The sequence below is a fragment of the Thamnophis elegans genome, chromosome 8 (genome assembly GCF_009769535.1).
Source record: "Thamnophis elegans isolate rThaEle1 chromosome 8, rThaEle1.pri, whole genome shotgun sequence".
In the NCBI taxonomy this organism is placed as follows: domain Eukaryota; kingdom Metazoa; phylum Chordata; class Lepidosauria; order Squamata; family Colubridae; genus Thamnophis; species Thamnophis elegans.
This window is the reverse complement of record NC_045548.1, coordinates 48,998,647-49,012,910: the sequence shown is the minus strand read 5'-3', so window position 1 is coordinate 49,012,910 and position 14,264 is coordinate 48,998,647. Positions and strand designations below refer to the sequence as shown.

General features: G+C 42.5%; 1 protein-coding gene across 1 annotated transcript in view; it reads left to right on the top strand.

Moving 5' to 3' along the window:
- Nucleotides 1-12,803, top strand: part of MRPS28 (mitochondrial ribosomal protein S28) — a 49,781-nt gene extending 36,978 nt beyond the window's left edge. The window contains exon 3 of the mRNA XM_032222468.1: nt 12,645-12,803. Within this exon, the coding sequence (XP_032078359.1) occupies nt 12,645-12,795 (151 nt within the window). The 3' untranslated portion in view covers nt 12,796-12,803. The remainder of the gene's footprint in view (nt 1-12,644) is intronic.
- The last annotated feature ends 1,461 nt before the right edge of the window (nt 12,804-14,264 follow it).

Here is a 14,264-nt window from a genome sequence, read left to right as displayed (position 1 = left end):
GCCTTTAAAAACCAGACAAAAATTAGCCTCAACTCCCAAAAGTCATTTATGAATCACAATACACTTTAAAATCCCTCTTATAACCCCCCCCCCATATTCTGAAATATTGGAAATACCACCCTGCTGTCTTCATTGTGATCTCTGAAAAATGGGTAATCAATGAAGGCTTCATGTGGCACTTTGTGGATGTTTTCCTATTTCTTACTTGTGGGACATCCAGCAATAAATGTCCTTCTCTGAAAGTCACCTTCTGTGTTTGAGTCTCAGCAAAGTGGAAGCAATGTGAGTAAAAAACAGATTCTTGATTCAAACCTAGGAGACAACAAAAATAAAAATGCTGAAATACCATTATGTACTTCCAGTATCTGGAAAGTATTTCTGACTTCTCTTGCAAACTGAGCCTTTAAGAGCATGAATATGGCTCTAAACCTGAATGACTAAAGGAAATTGAGCTGTATCTTTCATAGAACTGCTTGTCATCATCATGTTCCCTTGTGTGAGACCTGATTCTGTTGAATTTCAAGTGCAAAGGAAGCTTACGAACAAATCCATTCATTAACTGAAATTTCAGCTTTACAAGAAGCCTTAAAGTGCAGTGGAAGTATTGACTTCTTTTGTCACTTCTGAAAATAACAGCATATTATCCTCCCACCCCCCACCCGCACCCAGTGAGAACCACGTCATTGGTGTGGTTGGGGTTTGTTGTTTTTTGATGCTTCTTCAGAATGCCTATTATCAGGTAAGTTATCGAATAGGCTAATTGAAGTATTAGTTAATTGAAAAGAAAATTATGAGATTAGTCTTGGAAGGGCATCCTAACCACTTAGGTTAATGCTTTATTACATATTAAATATCATAAATAAATTGATTATTGTCAGCAGCTTTTGAATTAAATAGATGCCATTAAATATAAATGCTTTTGTCTGGTATGGGATTTCCGTCATTCCTGATCATTAAAATTGCTGAGTGTAACTGACGAAGCTCAAATCTAACTATATAAAATCTTTCCACTATCTGTTCTTTCTACAATTCTGATCGTAAGTCGACTACCTGTACAGCAATATGAACTGCTTATAATGGCAGGTAAATGAAATGATGTGTGTTTCCTAACTGTTTTTATTGTAACAGATACTCCCCCAAATTGAGCCCAACATTTATTTTGCTAAGCAAAGCTGTTGTTCAGTAGGTCATGCCTCATTTTATGACCTTTTTCAATAGTTGTTAAATAGATCTCTGCTGTTGTTAAGTGAATAATGTGGTTGTTAAATGAATCTGGCTTCCCCCATTGATTTTACTTCTCAGAGGGCAGCTGGGAAGGTCACAAATGGTGATCAAATCTCCCCAAGATGCTGCAACCATGTAAATACACAGGTGGCAAAACACCCAAATTTTGATCATTTTGTGTGGATGCTACAACAGTTATAAGCTTGAGAACAGGTCATAAGTCATATTTTTCAGGGCTGTTATCACTTCAGTCTCTAAATGAATGATTGTAAATCCAGGACTACTTGTAGCAAGAATATGCATGTCATTTAAATGAAATAAGATTTGCTATATTACGTAACAATAGATAAAATCTTTTAACGGTACAATAATATATACATTTAAAGTGAGAATAATTCAGTAAGATCCAGGAATGGTAGTAAATTTTGCTAGGTCTCAGGGATTCAGAGATCCAAGGAGAATGCTACAGTCTCCTTGTAATACAGGGCGGGGCATAACCTTTTCCTAGGGGGTCACAGCAACACTTGTAATAACAACACAAATAATTCATACACCATTCGAAAGCCCATCAAAAACTGAGTTTATTGACACGATTTAATAGTCAGTATGACCACCATTAGCCCTTCGAACAGCATTCAAACGAGGTGGATAAGAACACAACAAATCTTCAAACAGTTCCGTTCGATTTTCCAGATTTTTCAACACAGTTTCCAAATTCATTCTCAAAGTTTCAACCGAATATCGATTTTGACCTTGCTCCTGAATCATCAGAGCTTCCACTTCATCCTTAATTATGGCCCCAATGTTCTCTGCCGGATTGAGATCTGGCGAATTTCCCGGCCAGACGTCATTGCCCCAAAATTCGAGCCTCTCGAAAGGCAATGCATTTTATTCTGTCAATGATCCTTTGTTCTTCCGAATCGAATTTTCCAGCCATTCTTAAAGCAAATTTAACATTTAATAGCTCATTCAATTCAGTTTTTTATGGGCTTTAAAATGAGGTGTCGCGGAAGTTGTAAACTGCTGTCGATCTTGCTGTGACCCCCTAGGAAAAGGTTATGCCCCGCCCTGTAATTTTTAAAAAGCTAAATTGTATACAGTTAATATATTAATGTTTAAATATATTTACTGACATGTTTTTCTGTGTATCTCTGCAGCTACTGTATATCCAGATCTCATAAAATTTTCTGTTTCAAATGAAATAACATTAGAACAGAATAAGCAACTTTCCATAAGTGTTCCTGGTGGTAGATTTTCCAGTGTTAGGGTTAAAGTAGCTAATCCTAGGGACTGTGGGAAATTGTGCTGCTGATAGAATCTGGAATCTCAATACCGTATTTTTTGGAGTATAAGATGCACCTTTTTCCTTCAAAAAAGAGGCTGAAAATATAGGTCCATCTTATACACTGAATACAGCATTTTCTGCCTCCTAAAACCCTGCCCCCTTCACCAAAATGGCTGTGCATAGCTTTTAGAAGGTTTTCAGAGAGCTCCTGGGGGCTGGGGAGGGCAGAAATGAGCAAAAAAACGGGCCATGTTTTGGTTCAATTTTGCCCCTCCCCCAGTCTCCAGGAGCACTCTACAAGCCTCCTAAAGGCTATTCATGCTCTTTTCTTGGGAAAAAACAAACCTGGCCCATTTTTGCAAAAAACGGGCCATTTGGGGGAGGTTTATAGAGTGCAAAAACTTTTTTTAAAAAATTTGCTTCTTCAAAACCTTGGTGCGTCTTATGCTCCGGTGCATCTTATACTCTGAAAAATACAGTATATATTTCTAGTTTTATATAGTTCCTTTGGCTATACAATATTACAGTGTAAAATGTTAGCAGAATAAAGCTCTAGAGTAACTTGATCTAATTTATGAAATGTTGGAAGATAGTTTAATACATTAGGATGCTCATACCTTGTGATGCAGGGCTGCCTAAAGTGACACATGAATTCTGCGAACCCTGAATAGATTGAACTAAATAATAAATAATAAGGAGCAGGTAATAAATAAAACTGTTGTGGATGGCAGGTGGTTTTTAACAGATGGCTTAACCTGCAGGTTTAGCCATCTGTCAAAACTACTTCTGGGCTTTGCTCTCACCCCACCCACCCCCTTTGTCACAGGTTTAGCTGTCTTGGAAGTCCCTGAGATTGTGCTGCCCATGTTGTCTGGACAAGTCAACTGCTAACTTGCCGAAACAAGTGGGGGGAAAGCAGGATTCATTCTGAGAGTTCTCTGGCTTCACCTGTGCAGCTCTTCAGTGTTCCTGTTTCATGTTTCCCTAAATGTGTTCTCAAAGATTAGTTACTTTTTTTGTAAAGTAATGACTCTTCCCAAATACTTTACTACTAGTGCCAACTGTAAAATGGCCTCTGGTAGCTGTGGTCCTGCAAAAAGTGTCGCCTTTCCCACTTAACTCCACCGGTATTATCGGTCTTCATATACAGTAGTATGCTGCTGTAATACTGCCATTGGGCAGTAACTATTGTAGCAAATTCACTTTTTAAAAATGTGGAAGGTCTTTTCTGTTCTTTAGTTGCCTAGATAATGCAGAATGATTGGTGGCTCTGCTCCATTAGGAAAAAAAGCATCTCCAGAGGAAGCAGGTGAAGGGCTTAAGGACCCCACTGCAAGAGAGAGGTCTAAGCTTATCTAATCAGCTTTCAATTCACACATCTCCCTTTGCTTTTGACTGTTTCACTATTAGTTCTCAATTTTCCTGAGGGGTCACTTCAGTTGCTGGCTGAAACAGTACAAACTAAGGGCACAGCACATATAAAGCCCAGAACCTTAGCAGTGAAATACTGCACATATAGAACCCAGAACCTTAAAACATTCAGTTTCTATTTGGCCACATGTTTGGCACTGCAGTGAACCAATGATTCTGTTCCTACACCTACAGGTTGTGTGCAGACAATTTCCAGTTGGTGGTGGCATTGAGCAAGGATGCCCTAGGGCACAGCAGTTTCGAAGGCAACCCTCCCTCATTTGGCAAAAGTCTAGATGGTGATAAAGGAATGAAAGTCTCATGAATAGGACAGGTGGCAGGGCTGCTGCAATTCTATTCTCCAGTGCCGCCCCTGTCTCTTAAGGTTCATCTTGCAGTGCTCACAGCATTACCATTACTGTTGCCTTCTGACAAGAGACTAGGCCACCTGTCCTCCCAGTGTGCTCCAAATTGGCATTTTGCTGCCCTCCTCAACAATAGCTCAGTTGCCGAAGCACTGCTATGCTCCCTTTCTAAAACATGGAAGAAATGCTGCTGTTAAAACTTGCTCTGAATTTTACTGCCTCCTTTCCTTGAACTAGCTTCCTTGGTTAGGCAAAGGCAAGCCAATTGGTTAGCGCTCTAGTTGTGTACATGAGACCTCCTTCTCCTAGGTGCTGCTTGGAGTGCCTTGCTGCCCAGGGACTGAGTTCAAAGTTTGTGTAGCCATGCCTCCTGCTCCCTTTTAGAGGCTCAGTTTAAAAAACTCAGTCGCCCTAAAAGGACACAGTTGGGGAGCTCCAGTTCTTGGACAGCAACTTGGACTCTCCAAACAGTCTAGTGTAACCTCTTTTCTTATTTTTGTGTTTAGAGTGTAGGTTAGGAAGAATTGGGTTTTGTTAGATTCTTCTTTCAATTGAAAACTTCCTTCCTATAGCCTTCTGATGTGCGGAACAGGCAGCTTGGAGCGCGGCTGCCTTCCGTGACCACTGCGGTTGAGGCACCACCGGGAGGCTTGTCAACGGCCACTGGCAAGCTCTGGGGGCAGGTAGGAAGGTTAGGGATCCCACAAAAGCTGTCGGGGGACTGTGTTTAGCCCCGGAGGCTCTGCTGAGCTCTCCAGATTGCCGACAGCTCCCCGGTGTGTTCCAAAGCTTGTGGCAGCCATTTTGAAAAGAAAAAAAGTGGTGCGCTTTATTTTCAAGCCGTTTGAATTGCCGCTGGCTCCACAGCAGATCACTGCTGGGAGTGCTTCTTAACTTTGGATCTTGCTCTGGGCCTCCAGGCAGGTCTCCCCCTCCCCAAGAAGATTATTAGGAGCGTCTGCAGGGAGTTTGGCTTCGCTGTGGCCATTCCCTGCTTTATTCTAGCGCGGATCTGCAGTGCCCTAGGACTCTCTCCAATTTGGCACCAAAAAAATTGCTCGTCATTATTGATCCCTGACCGGCCCCATTTTTCTCAGGACTTGGACTAAATTAAACGGCCCATCATCCATTCTCTATCACGTACAGGGATTAATTACAACCAAGCGGTGATAGGGCTGGAAGTGGACCATGGTCAGCAATGGTATGGCTAAAGTCAGGGATCAAAGTGGGCCTATCTCTAACAAGCGCAGCAGGCCCAACCCTGCTGCTAAACGGGACAGTGCAGGGTGCCCTGCAAAGGGGAAACAGTCCAAAGCCAAGAAGGTCTCCAAGGCTGCAGAAAGGTTGGCTGAGAGGAGACAGAAAGTCCTGGAGAAACAGTTTCAAAGGGCAGTAAATGTCCAGGCACCAAATGTTTGAGACAGGGAACCACCACCAGCTCAGGTTCCTGCAGACCTTCCCATAGTGGATAATCAATGGGAGGGATTTCCATCTCTGGCAGAAGAAGGGGACTTTGGCTTTTCACCCAATCCTTCCAGGGCATCTCCCAGGTCTCCTGATTCATCCCTGGAAGAGGTGGATATGGAGGAGGGCTGTTCTCTAATGGGGGAGGATCTTTCCCCTTCTGGACCTATTCCCGGGACCACTCATGAGTTATCTCAAGCAATGCAGCAGGTGGTCGCATGGGCAATATCGCAGGGGATTTCAAATGGCATCCAACAACTGGGTCTCACCTTGCCTCTCCAGAGCAGGGCCAGAGCTAACGTGCAGGCCACAGGGGCTCACACTCAATCTACTGGAGCCTCCCCTTCTGCTTCCTCAGCTGTCAGCGAGGTGTCTAGGATGAGGAGGCTGGAAAGGACGCCCCTGATCTGTCGGAGGACGAAATTCTGGTTCCCGACGCCCCCGCCTTATCGGGCTTATTCAAGCCTTCAATGTTTAAGGCCATTCTGAGCAAGGCTAGGGCTTCGTCCATTCAAATGGGACTATCCGCCCAATACGACAAGAATGCCACTGAACAGGGTAGCAAGGAAACGGTTGGATCAGGGGATCCAGGTGCAGGTCTCTTTAAGGAGGCCACCCCCCCCTCAGGAGCTGGTCCCGGCACTGCAGCTGTTCCTGGATGTCATCCAGCGACAATGGGCCCAGCCTGCCTCGATGGCTAATCCCAGTGGGGTGGATAAAAAGCTCTACTCTATGGAGAGTGGCATGGAGGAGCTCCTAAAGCTTCCTCAAGTAGATGACCTTATAGTGACACTAACCCGACTGAGTCCTTCCAGCCAATCTGCTGGAGGGACTCAAGGCGGAAGACAAGAGGGTGGAGAAGGCCTGTCATAAGACTCATATGGCCACCGCATGGGCCATGAAAGCCGCCTCCTCCTCTTCCTACTTCAGTAGGGCAGCCCTATTTTGGCTCCGTAAGCTATTAGCCAACCTCCCAGCCGGCGACACTCGATCGCAACAGGATGTCAACAAAATTATTGCAGCGGTCGAATATTCAGCCGACGTCTCCCTTAATGCCACCAAATTTTCCTCTAGCGCTCTGGCATCTAATGTGACCTCACGCCGTCTGCTGTGGCTCTGCCACTGGCAGGCGGACATGAAGCTGAAATGGAAGTTGACCTTGCCCCTTTCAAGGTTGGTAAGCTTTTTGGTGAGGCCTTGGACTCAGTCTTAATTGAATTCAAGGACAAACCCAAAATCTTACCAGCGGTCAGGAAATCAGACTGTAAGGGTCATTCCTTTTTTCGTAGGCAGCCCTTTTGGAATGCAGACCACCCCATCCACCTCTGGGGGATTTACCAACCCTTATTCCCAAACGCAAGACCTCTCCCAGGATAGGACATCATTCAGGGACAAACCCAGGCAACAGGGTAACCGCAGGTCCTTTTGAAGAACCAAATGATGTCGGAGGCAGAGGCCATAGGACGATGGGTGGAGCGTCATCTCGAGTCTTTGAGAGCGGACCACATCTTGGGGGAGGACAACGTGACAGCGGACTGGCTAAGGAGAACAACCATCAGCAACTCGGAATGGTGAGTTCACCCGTCTCTGTTTTACCAACTGACCCAGAGATTCGGTCTTCCGACAATAGACCTGTTCACCAGTCCTGAGAATACACACCTCCCCCAGTTCTTTTCAAGATTCCAATGCTCTGGCAGGGAAGGGACGGACGCTCTTCAATGCTGCTGGCCTCCTGGCCTGTTATACGTGTTTCCGCCCCTCCCACTGATACAACAGGTGATCAGGAAGATCTTATTGGAGGGCGCCGAAGTCCTGCTAGTCGCCCCGCACTGGCCAAGGAGGTCCTGGTTCACCGACCTTGTCAGCCTGTCAGTGACTAAGCACTGTCACATACCTCAGGAGCAAATTTCCCTCAATCAAGGGGCCATACCACACCTGGACCCTCAATGGCTTCAGTTAGCCGTTTGGCACTTGAGGGGGACCTCCTCAGGCAGGACAGCTTCTCTGACAAGGTCATCCACACCATCCAGGTGTCCAGACGACCTTCCACCGTGTGGATCTTGGGCTATCTTCTCTTGGTGTCAGTCCCGTCACATCGAGGACCCAGCAGCAACAATTCCACAAATCCTGGACTTCCTCCAGGAGGGGTTGGACAAGGGCCTTGTCCTCAGCACCCTTCGGAAGCAGATGGCAGCCCTAGCCACCATCTTGTCCAGAGACTATTCTCAACCGTTCAGCAGACACCCAAGGGTTCGCAGTTTCCTAAAGGGGGCTACAAACCTACACCCTCCGACGATTCACTGTTACCCAACTTGGGACTTATCGATTGTCTTGCATACCTTAACATCAGCACCATTCAAACCAATTTGCTCTGTTAGCCTACGACATTTGTCGTTCAAAACCGCCTTTCTCGTAGCCATCACTTCAGCGCACAGAATTTCAGAGCTAGCCGCCCTCTCCGTTAGGGAGGACCTTTGTATTATGCATTCGGACAGAGTCATTCTGTGATTGGATCCAGCATTTCTACCAAAAATTAACAGCTTATTCCACAGAACGCAGGAGGTCATCCTCTCTCACTTCTACCCACACCCCAGTCATCCCAGGGAGCGTGTCTGGCACAAATTGGATGTGCGCCGCACTGTGCAGATATACAAAAAGAGGACAGCTTTCTTTCACAAGTCAGAATCATTCTTCATATCATTCCAGCCCACCTCCATGGGCAGAAAGATATCGTCTTCCACATAGGACGTTGGCTGCATGCTTGCACTAAGCCGGCTTACGAGCAACAACCCAGACCTGTTCCTCGTATAACAGCACACACTCCACAAGGAGCGCCGCGACTACAGCACTTGGGCCACTCAAGTGCCTATTGATGAGATCTGCAGGGCAGCTACCTGGTCCTCACTGTCACTGTTCATTCGGAATTACAGACTGGACTCCTTTGCCTCTGCAGAGGCTTCATTTGGAAGGAGAATCTTACAGCGGGTCCTCGCGGCTCCTACTAACCTGGACATTCCTTCTTCCCACCCTGGGACTACATAGCTTGGGTATGTCCCATGCTTGGACACTCCAAGCAGCGCCTAGGATAATGAGAGTTGGCTTACCTGAATGGTCATTCTCTAAGCGCTGCAGAAGTGTCCAACCCTGCCCTGGGGTCGCCTGTGGGTGCATGACTTATCATCTCCATGGCATAGACTTTTCTCCACACAGCATGCTTCTGGGTCTCATACCTTCGTTTTTTAAACTGAGCCTCTAAAGGGAGCAGGAGGCGTGGCTACAAAAACTTTGAACTCAGTCCTTGGGCAGAAAACTGAAGTTAACCCATGCTTGGATACTCCCGCAGCGCCTAGAGAACGACCATTCAGGTAAGCCAACTATCATTCTCCCCATTTGCAAACCAATCAAAATGACCATCTGTAGTCCCCTCCAGAGTGGAGAGAGTTGCAACCTCTGTTTGAGAACCTCTATCTTAGAAGACAAAATTATAGAAGAGGTCCATAAGCATGATAGATACTTTCATATATTAAATAAAAATATTGCCCTAAATAAATATGTTTGGGGAATGGCATGTTTAGAAGTATAGAAAATGTCATCTAAGAATTTATGTAAAAGCTTATTTCATGAACTTGGAATGGGTATACATGTGGGAAGGGTTTATTTTACCAATTTGAATTGGGACTTCGTAATGGATTTTGTGATTGACAATGTATCAATGTATGTTTCAGGGACCCTTGATTATTTGGAAGGATTGCGTTGTTCAGTGTGATACCCCACAAGGACATCTTCATTTCATTGTGCTTTGTATTTATTGTGTCAAAGACATGAATTCTTCTTTTTGGGGATGAGAGCAGTTACTGGAGTGAATTGGCACATGCTAAGGAATTCTTGGGGCAGGGGGAAATGTCAAGAAACCTGTCCAAAGGAAAAGCTTTTAAATTACCTCTTCATGCAGAAATGCAAAATCAAATTTAATTGCTCTCTTCCTGTCCTGTTCAGACAAGCAGGCTCCTTTTGGTACATAGTAAAAAAGAGCCATAATGGTAAGAGCTGGGATTTGTTTAGCTCTAGTAATCAGGGGAAAAAATAGAAATAAGTATGAAAGAACAAAAAACGCAGCTGGGATGGGAGGTGGGGACTGAACTTTTAACATTCTGGCATGGGCATGTGTGATATCTGCCAAATCAGGTTTAAAGATGAAATATCACATTCTTTGGTAACTATTTGGGAATTTCTGGGTTCCAAATAGTGACAGTGACCAAACCAAGGATTTTAATACCAGAATTATTTCTACTGTAGATTGCCTCAGCTTTGGTTAAAATTAGAATTTGTCTTTTAATTTTGATCATTTGTGTCATCTTCTCTTTCCCTTTCCATTAATTAGACAGATAAAAATTGCTCACAAAATTCCCTTCCATGTGTATTTTGCCCCTAGAAAGGGACTTGGCCATCACTTCAAGAATTTCCCCACTCTTATTCAAGCAAAAGAAGCCATTACAACTGAATTCATTTCAGTATTTGTTGTTAAAAGAAACAATTCTATGTGAGATACAGAGTGTTTTCTTTTAACTCTGATGATAGGAAGCAAATAAATCTTAAAATGGAGCATTAGACTACTTCAGTGAATTCATACTTTTTTACAGATACCCCCACCTACATTGCCTTTGGTGAGAAAAATCAATTGCATAGAAAATATAATCTGCAAATATTTGTTTAAAATTTCTCTTACAAAGGAAGAATAGTATTTCTGAAAATAACACTATGGCTTCTGGGTAGGTACATTATTATAACAGGCAGCTCAATGTACATATATATGCATTGATAAAAAAATATACTGTACATAACATTTATTTTTTTCAGCAGTTTATTCCATATGCATCAAAATCTCATTTGCTAGGAAAGTGCTGAAAGTAATGTTCATGTTTCCCCGAGTGGAAGCTGGACTACTGCCAGAATTTAGCCTGCCAAGGGAAGCATAAGAATTACCATCATCCCTGCTCTGGAAGCATCTGTACTTCTGTTGCCCATTTGCCAGCCCTCTGGCATTATCTAATCCCACAGACTGATTGTTATCTGCTGCCTTTATTTTCTCTCCCACTGGCTTCCCTCCATCTTCCCTAGCTAAAGGAAGGGGGAGGAGGGGAACAGCAGGGTAAACAAGGTAAAACCAGCATCACCAGGGCCTCTTTACCCTCCACAGGTGTTTGTAAGTGCATAAGAGAGCGACCATTTTGGGAAAAGTGGGCAAGGATGGGCAGCAACAGTATCTCTCAGCAAACCCTAACAAACTTGCCTGGGGAGTGGGGGGGGGAGTTGTTGAAATTTTTACTGTGAAGATAGCCCTTGTCTGGATGCCTGAAAGAAAGATCCACTTTTAGTGCAGTCTTTACCATCCATGCAACTATGACATTCATGGCCAGTATGGGGCCAAGTGAATACATTGTTATATTTTCCATAGAACTCTCTGCTAGGGCTCTTCCTTGCTGGTCATATGTGAGTATGCCCTGATTGATGCATGTGGAGCATCACTTGGCCTGTTTCCTTCCTTGATCTAAGTTACCTCCCCTGCTCATGCTCAAGGAGATGGTCCCAGTTCCAGTCCCAGATAGGCTACTTTCATATCATGGTGGCAGAAGATGAAGTTGAGCCAGGGTCCCTATGTGACTTACGATTGTGCAAGAATTTTACACCAGCCTCTCATTGCTGCCATGTTGCTGGAGGGATCAGAACCTAGATCAGGTGAAAGGTTTTTTCTTTCTACATCTGGTGACAGATGCAACTGTATTGTCTGTCTTTTCTTGTCTTCTAACACAGCCAGGGGGAAGGAAGGTCCTTCAGTGTTTAGAGACTTCTAGCTACAGAAGGCACATTGCCAATGCTCCAGATAGTACAGAGTCAATTTGGCACTTGGTTCTCTATGGTATATTGTTTTAAGAAGTACCCTGGTTCATCATCTGGGATGAGTTGGCAAGTTTACTTTCAGGTGCACCGACATCCATGGTTGAGCATTAAGGTATCTAGGCCTTTTAGGGGGAGAAAGATTATCTTAGTTAGAAACAGTATGGAGAACAGTTTTCTGCCCTCCGTTTTATTCAAAGAATCACTGATTGCAGACAAGGGTTAAAAACAGAGCAGGATAGCTGGAATTCTGCTTTTAAGAATTTGAACTAGAGAAGTCCAGTAGGACAATTTATGCGAATGAGTATGATTCCAATTACTGTATTCATTTCAATAACTGCAGTCTGCACATGTGTGTGGGCTGTTACTTAGTATGAGGACAGGAGAACTGTAAAATTCAATTTTTTGAGCAGTTACTTGAAAAACATATACGTTTGACATTGTCAATCATACTTCAAGTGGATGATTTTAAATCCAGAAAATTCCAGTTTATAACTTTGCCTAAACTTGATTCATTTGCTTTTAGTGCTGCCTGAGCCTACCTATTATGGTCTACTTTATGTGCAAATCAGGCTGTTGTGGATTGTTTGGCAAATCATGGTTTTTTACTCTTCAGATTTAGTATAACTCAGGGGTGTCAAATGTGCAAAGTCACGGCGTCGTCACATGACGTATCACAACTTTTTTCCTTCGCTAAACCAGGTGTGGGCATGGCCAGTGCGTGATGCATCCGAGCCGCGAGTTTGACAGCCCTGGTGTAACTCATTGTTTTTGACAGCTCTTGAAATAAGGCTAGTTTTGCCAAACCACTTTAGACTAAACAAAATTATCTTTACATGGTGAGAGGAAAATGGCTTATTATTTAAAGTATCTTGTTGAAGATTACAAAGTATATATATGATGAATGGAATTTTGCAGCATAGACTCACAACAATCAAGTTTAAAATGCCACTTCAAAATATATGTTTATATGTCATTACACGTTTTTCTTTTTTCACCAGGAAATATGAAAATGGATCCAAAGTTCGCTTGAAACTTATTGACCTTGAACTCTCCTCCAGATTCTTGGGAGGAACAAATGATACAATGTTATTGGAAGCTGATGCTGTGCTTTTGGGACTAATGGAAGGAAAAGAAAATAAAAATAAATAGTAAATGTTTGTTTGTTTGTTTGTTTGTTTTAAAATCTCTTGTCATTAAATACTTATTTGTACAGAATATTCCATTTGAATTAAAATATTGAAATCATTCAATAACCATTATTTTGTGGTTAAAATAAATTTAAATGTAAAGATAAACCTTTGTAGAATATTTATTATTGGCAATAAAATTTATTGTTCCTTCAATTTTACATTCATACTAAAAATGAGAAATTTGATAGATTTTTCTAGATTTCATTATCTTAACAATTTATATCAAATTTTGGCAGGTAAAATATACCAGATGACTATGGTCAACGTTTATTGAAATTGTGATTTTCTAACTCAAGTGAGAGTAAATCTTGGAGATGAACAAAATCATGCTGACCTTTTTTTACTTAACCCTACTTCATAATCATTCCTTTTTTAGTTTCTCTCTCTCTCTCTCTCTCTCTCTCTCTCTCTCTCTCTCTCACTCACTCACTCACTCACTCTCTCACTCTCTCACTCTCTGTCTCTGTCTCTTTGTTGGTTGGTTAGCAGATTGGCATATGGAAACCACAAATATGCCTAATTAAGCCTCAGGTACAAACAGTAAGCCTTTATTGGACCTTTATTATAGTTAAATAAATTTGTCCAACCCGGCCCTCCACATTTATGACTAGTGATTTAATTGTGGTTAGGATTAGGCAGAAATGGATCACTTTTAAAAATTGTACATTTAAATATCAAACAAAACATTAATAGAATATTAACAGGTTTATATTTAAACAAATAGTAAAATTTGAAACTTGTTTTAATGGAGGGATGAGCTTGCTTACTTTTATATAATTCCTTTAATCTTCTTCAAGTATGCTGGCATAATCCATTTATTTTGCTTGTTTAGCCTCTTTTATTCACTTCCAAGACAATGTTTTATTTCGGTCAACATCATTCTGCATTTTCCATGCCTCTTTAACTATTCCTTGTTCTGTTTGAAAACATTTTTCACAACTATTTTTCTCCTTCCCTCACTCTCCCTCTTGGTCTCCCTTTCTCTCTATATATATAGATCATGGTGTCAGACTTGCAATGTTACGTTGCCGTCATGTGATGTATCGTGACTTTTTTCCTCTTTGCTAAACCAGGGATGGGCTTGGCCAGCATATGACACGCATTCGGCCCACAAGCCATGAGTTTGACATCCTTGCTATAGACAGACAGACAGACAGATAATTTACTCCTATAGTACTCTAATAATGATCTTGTTATTCTAGTCTAAGCAGCTTTCACATCCTTTTCTTATATCCACTTTCTATTTATTCTGTTGGGAAATTATCTTCAGAATATGTTTTCATAGGACTTGTTTTTCACTCCACTTTCTCTATCTTTCCAGTTTTTTATTTCACTCCAATTTCTCTATCTTTCATTCCTTTTTTTCTTGTCCATTTCCTCCCAATCCAGTCTTGACACCCCCAAAATAGATTGCTGTCCTCTAACAAT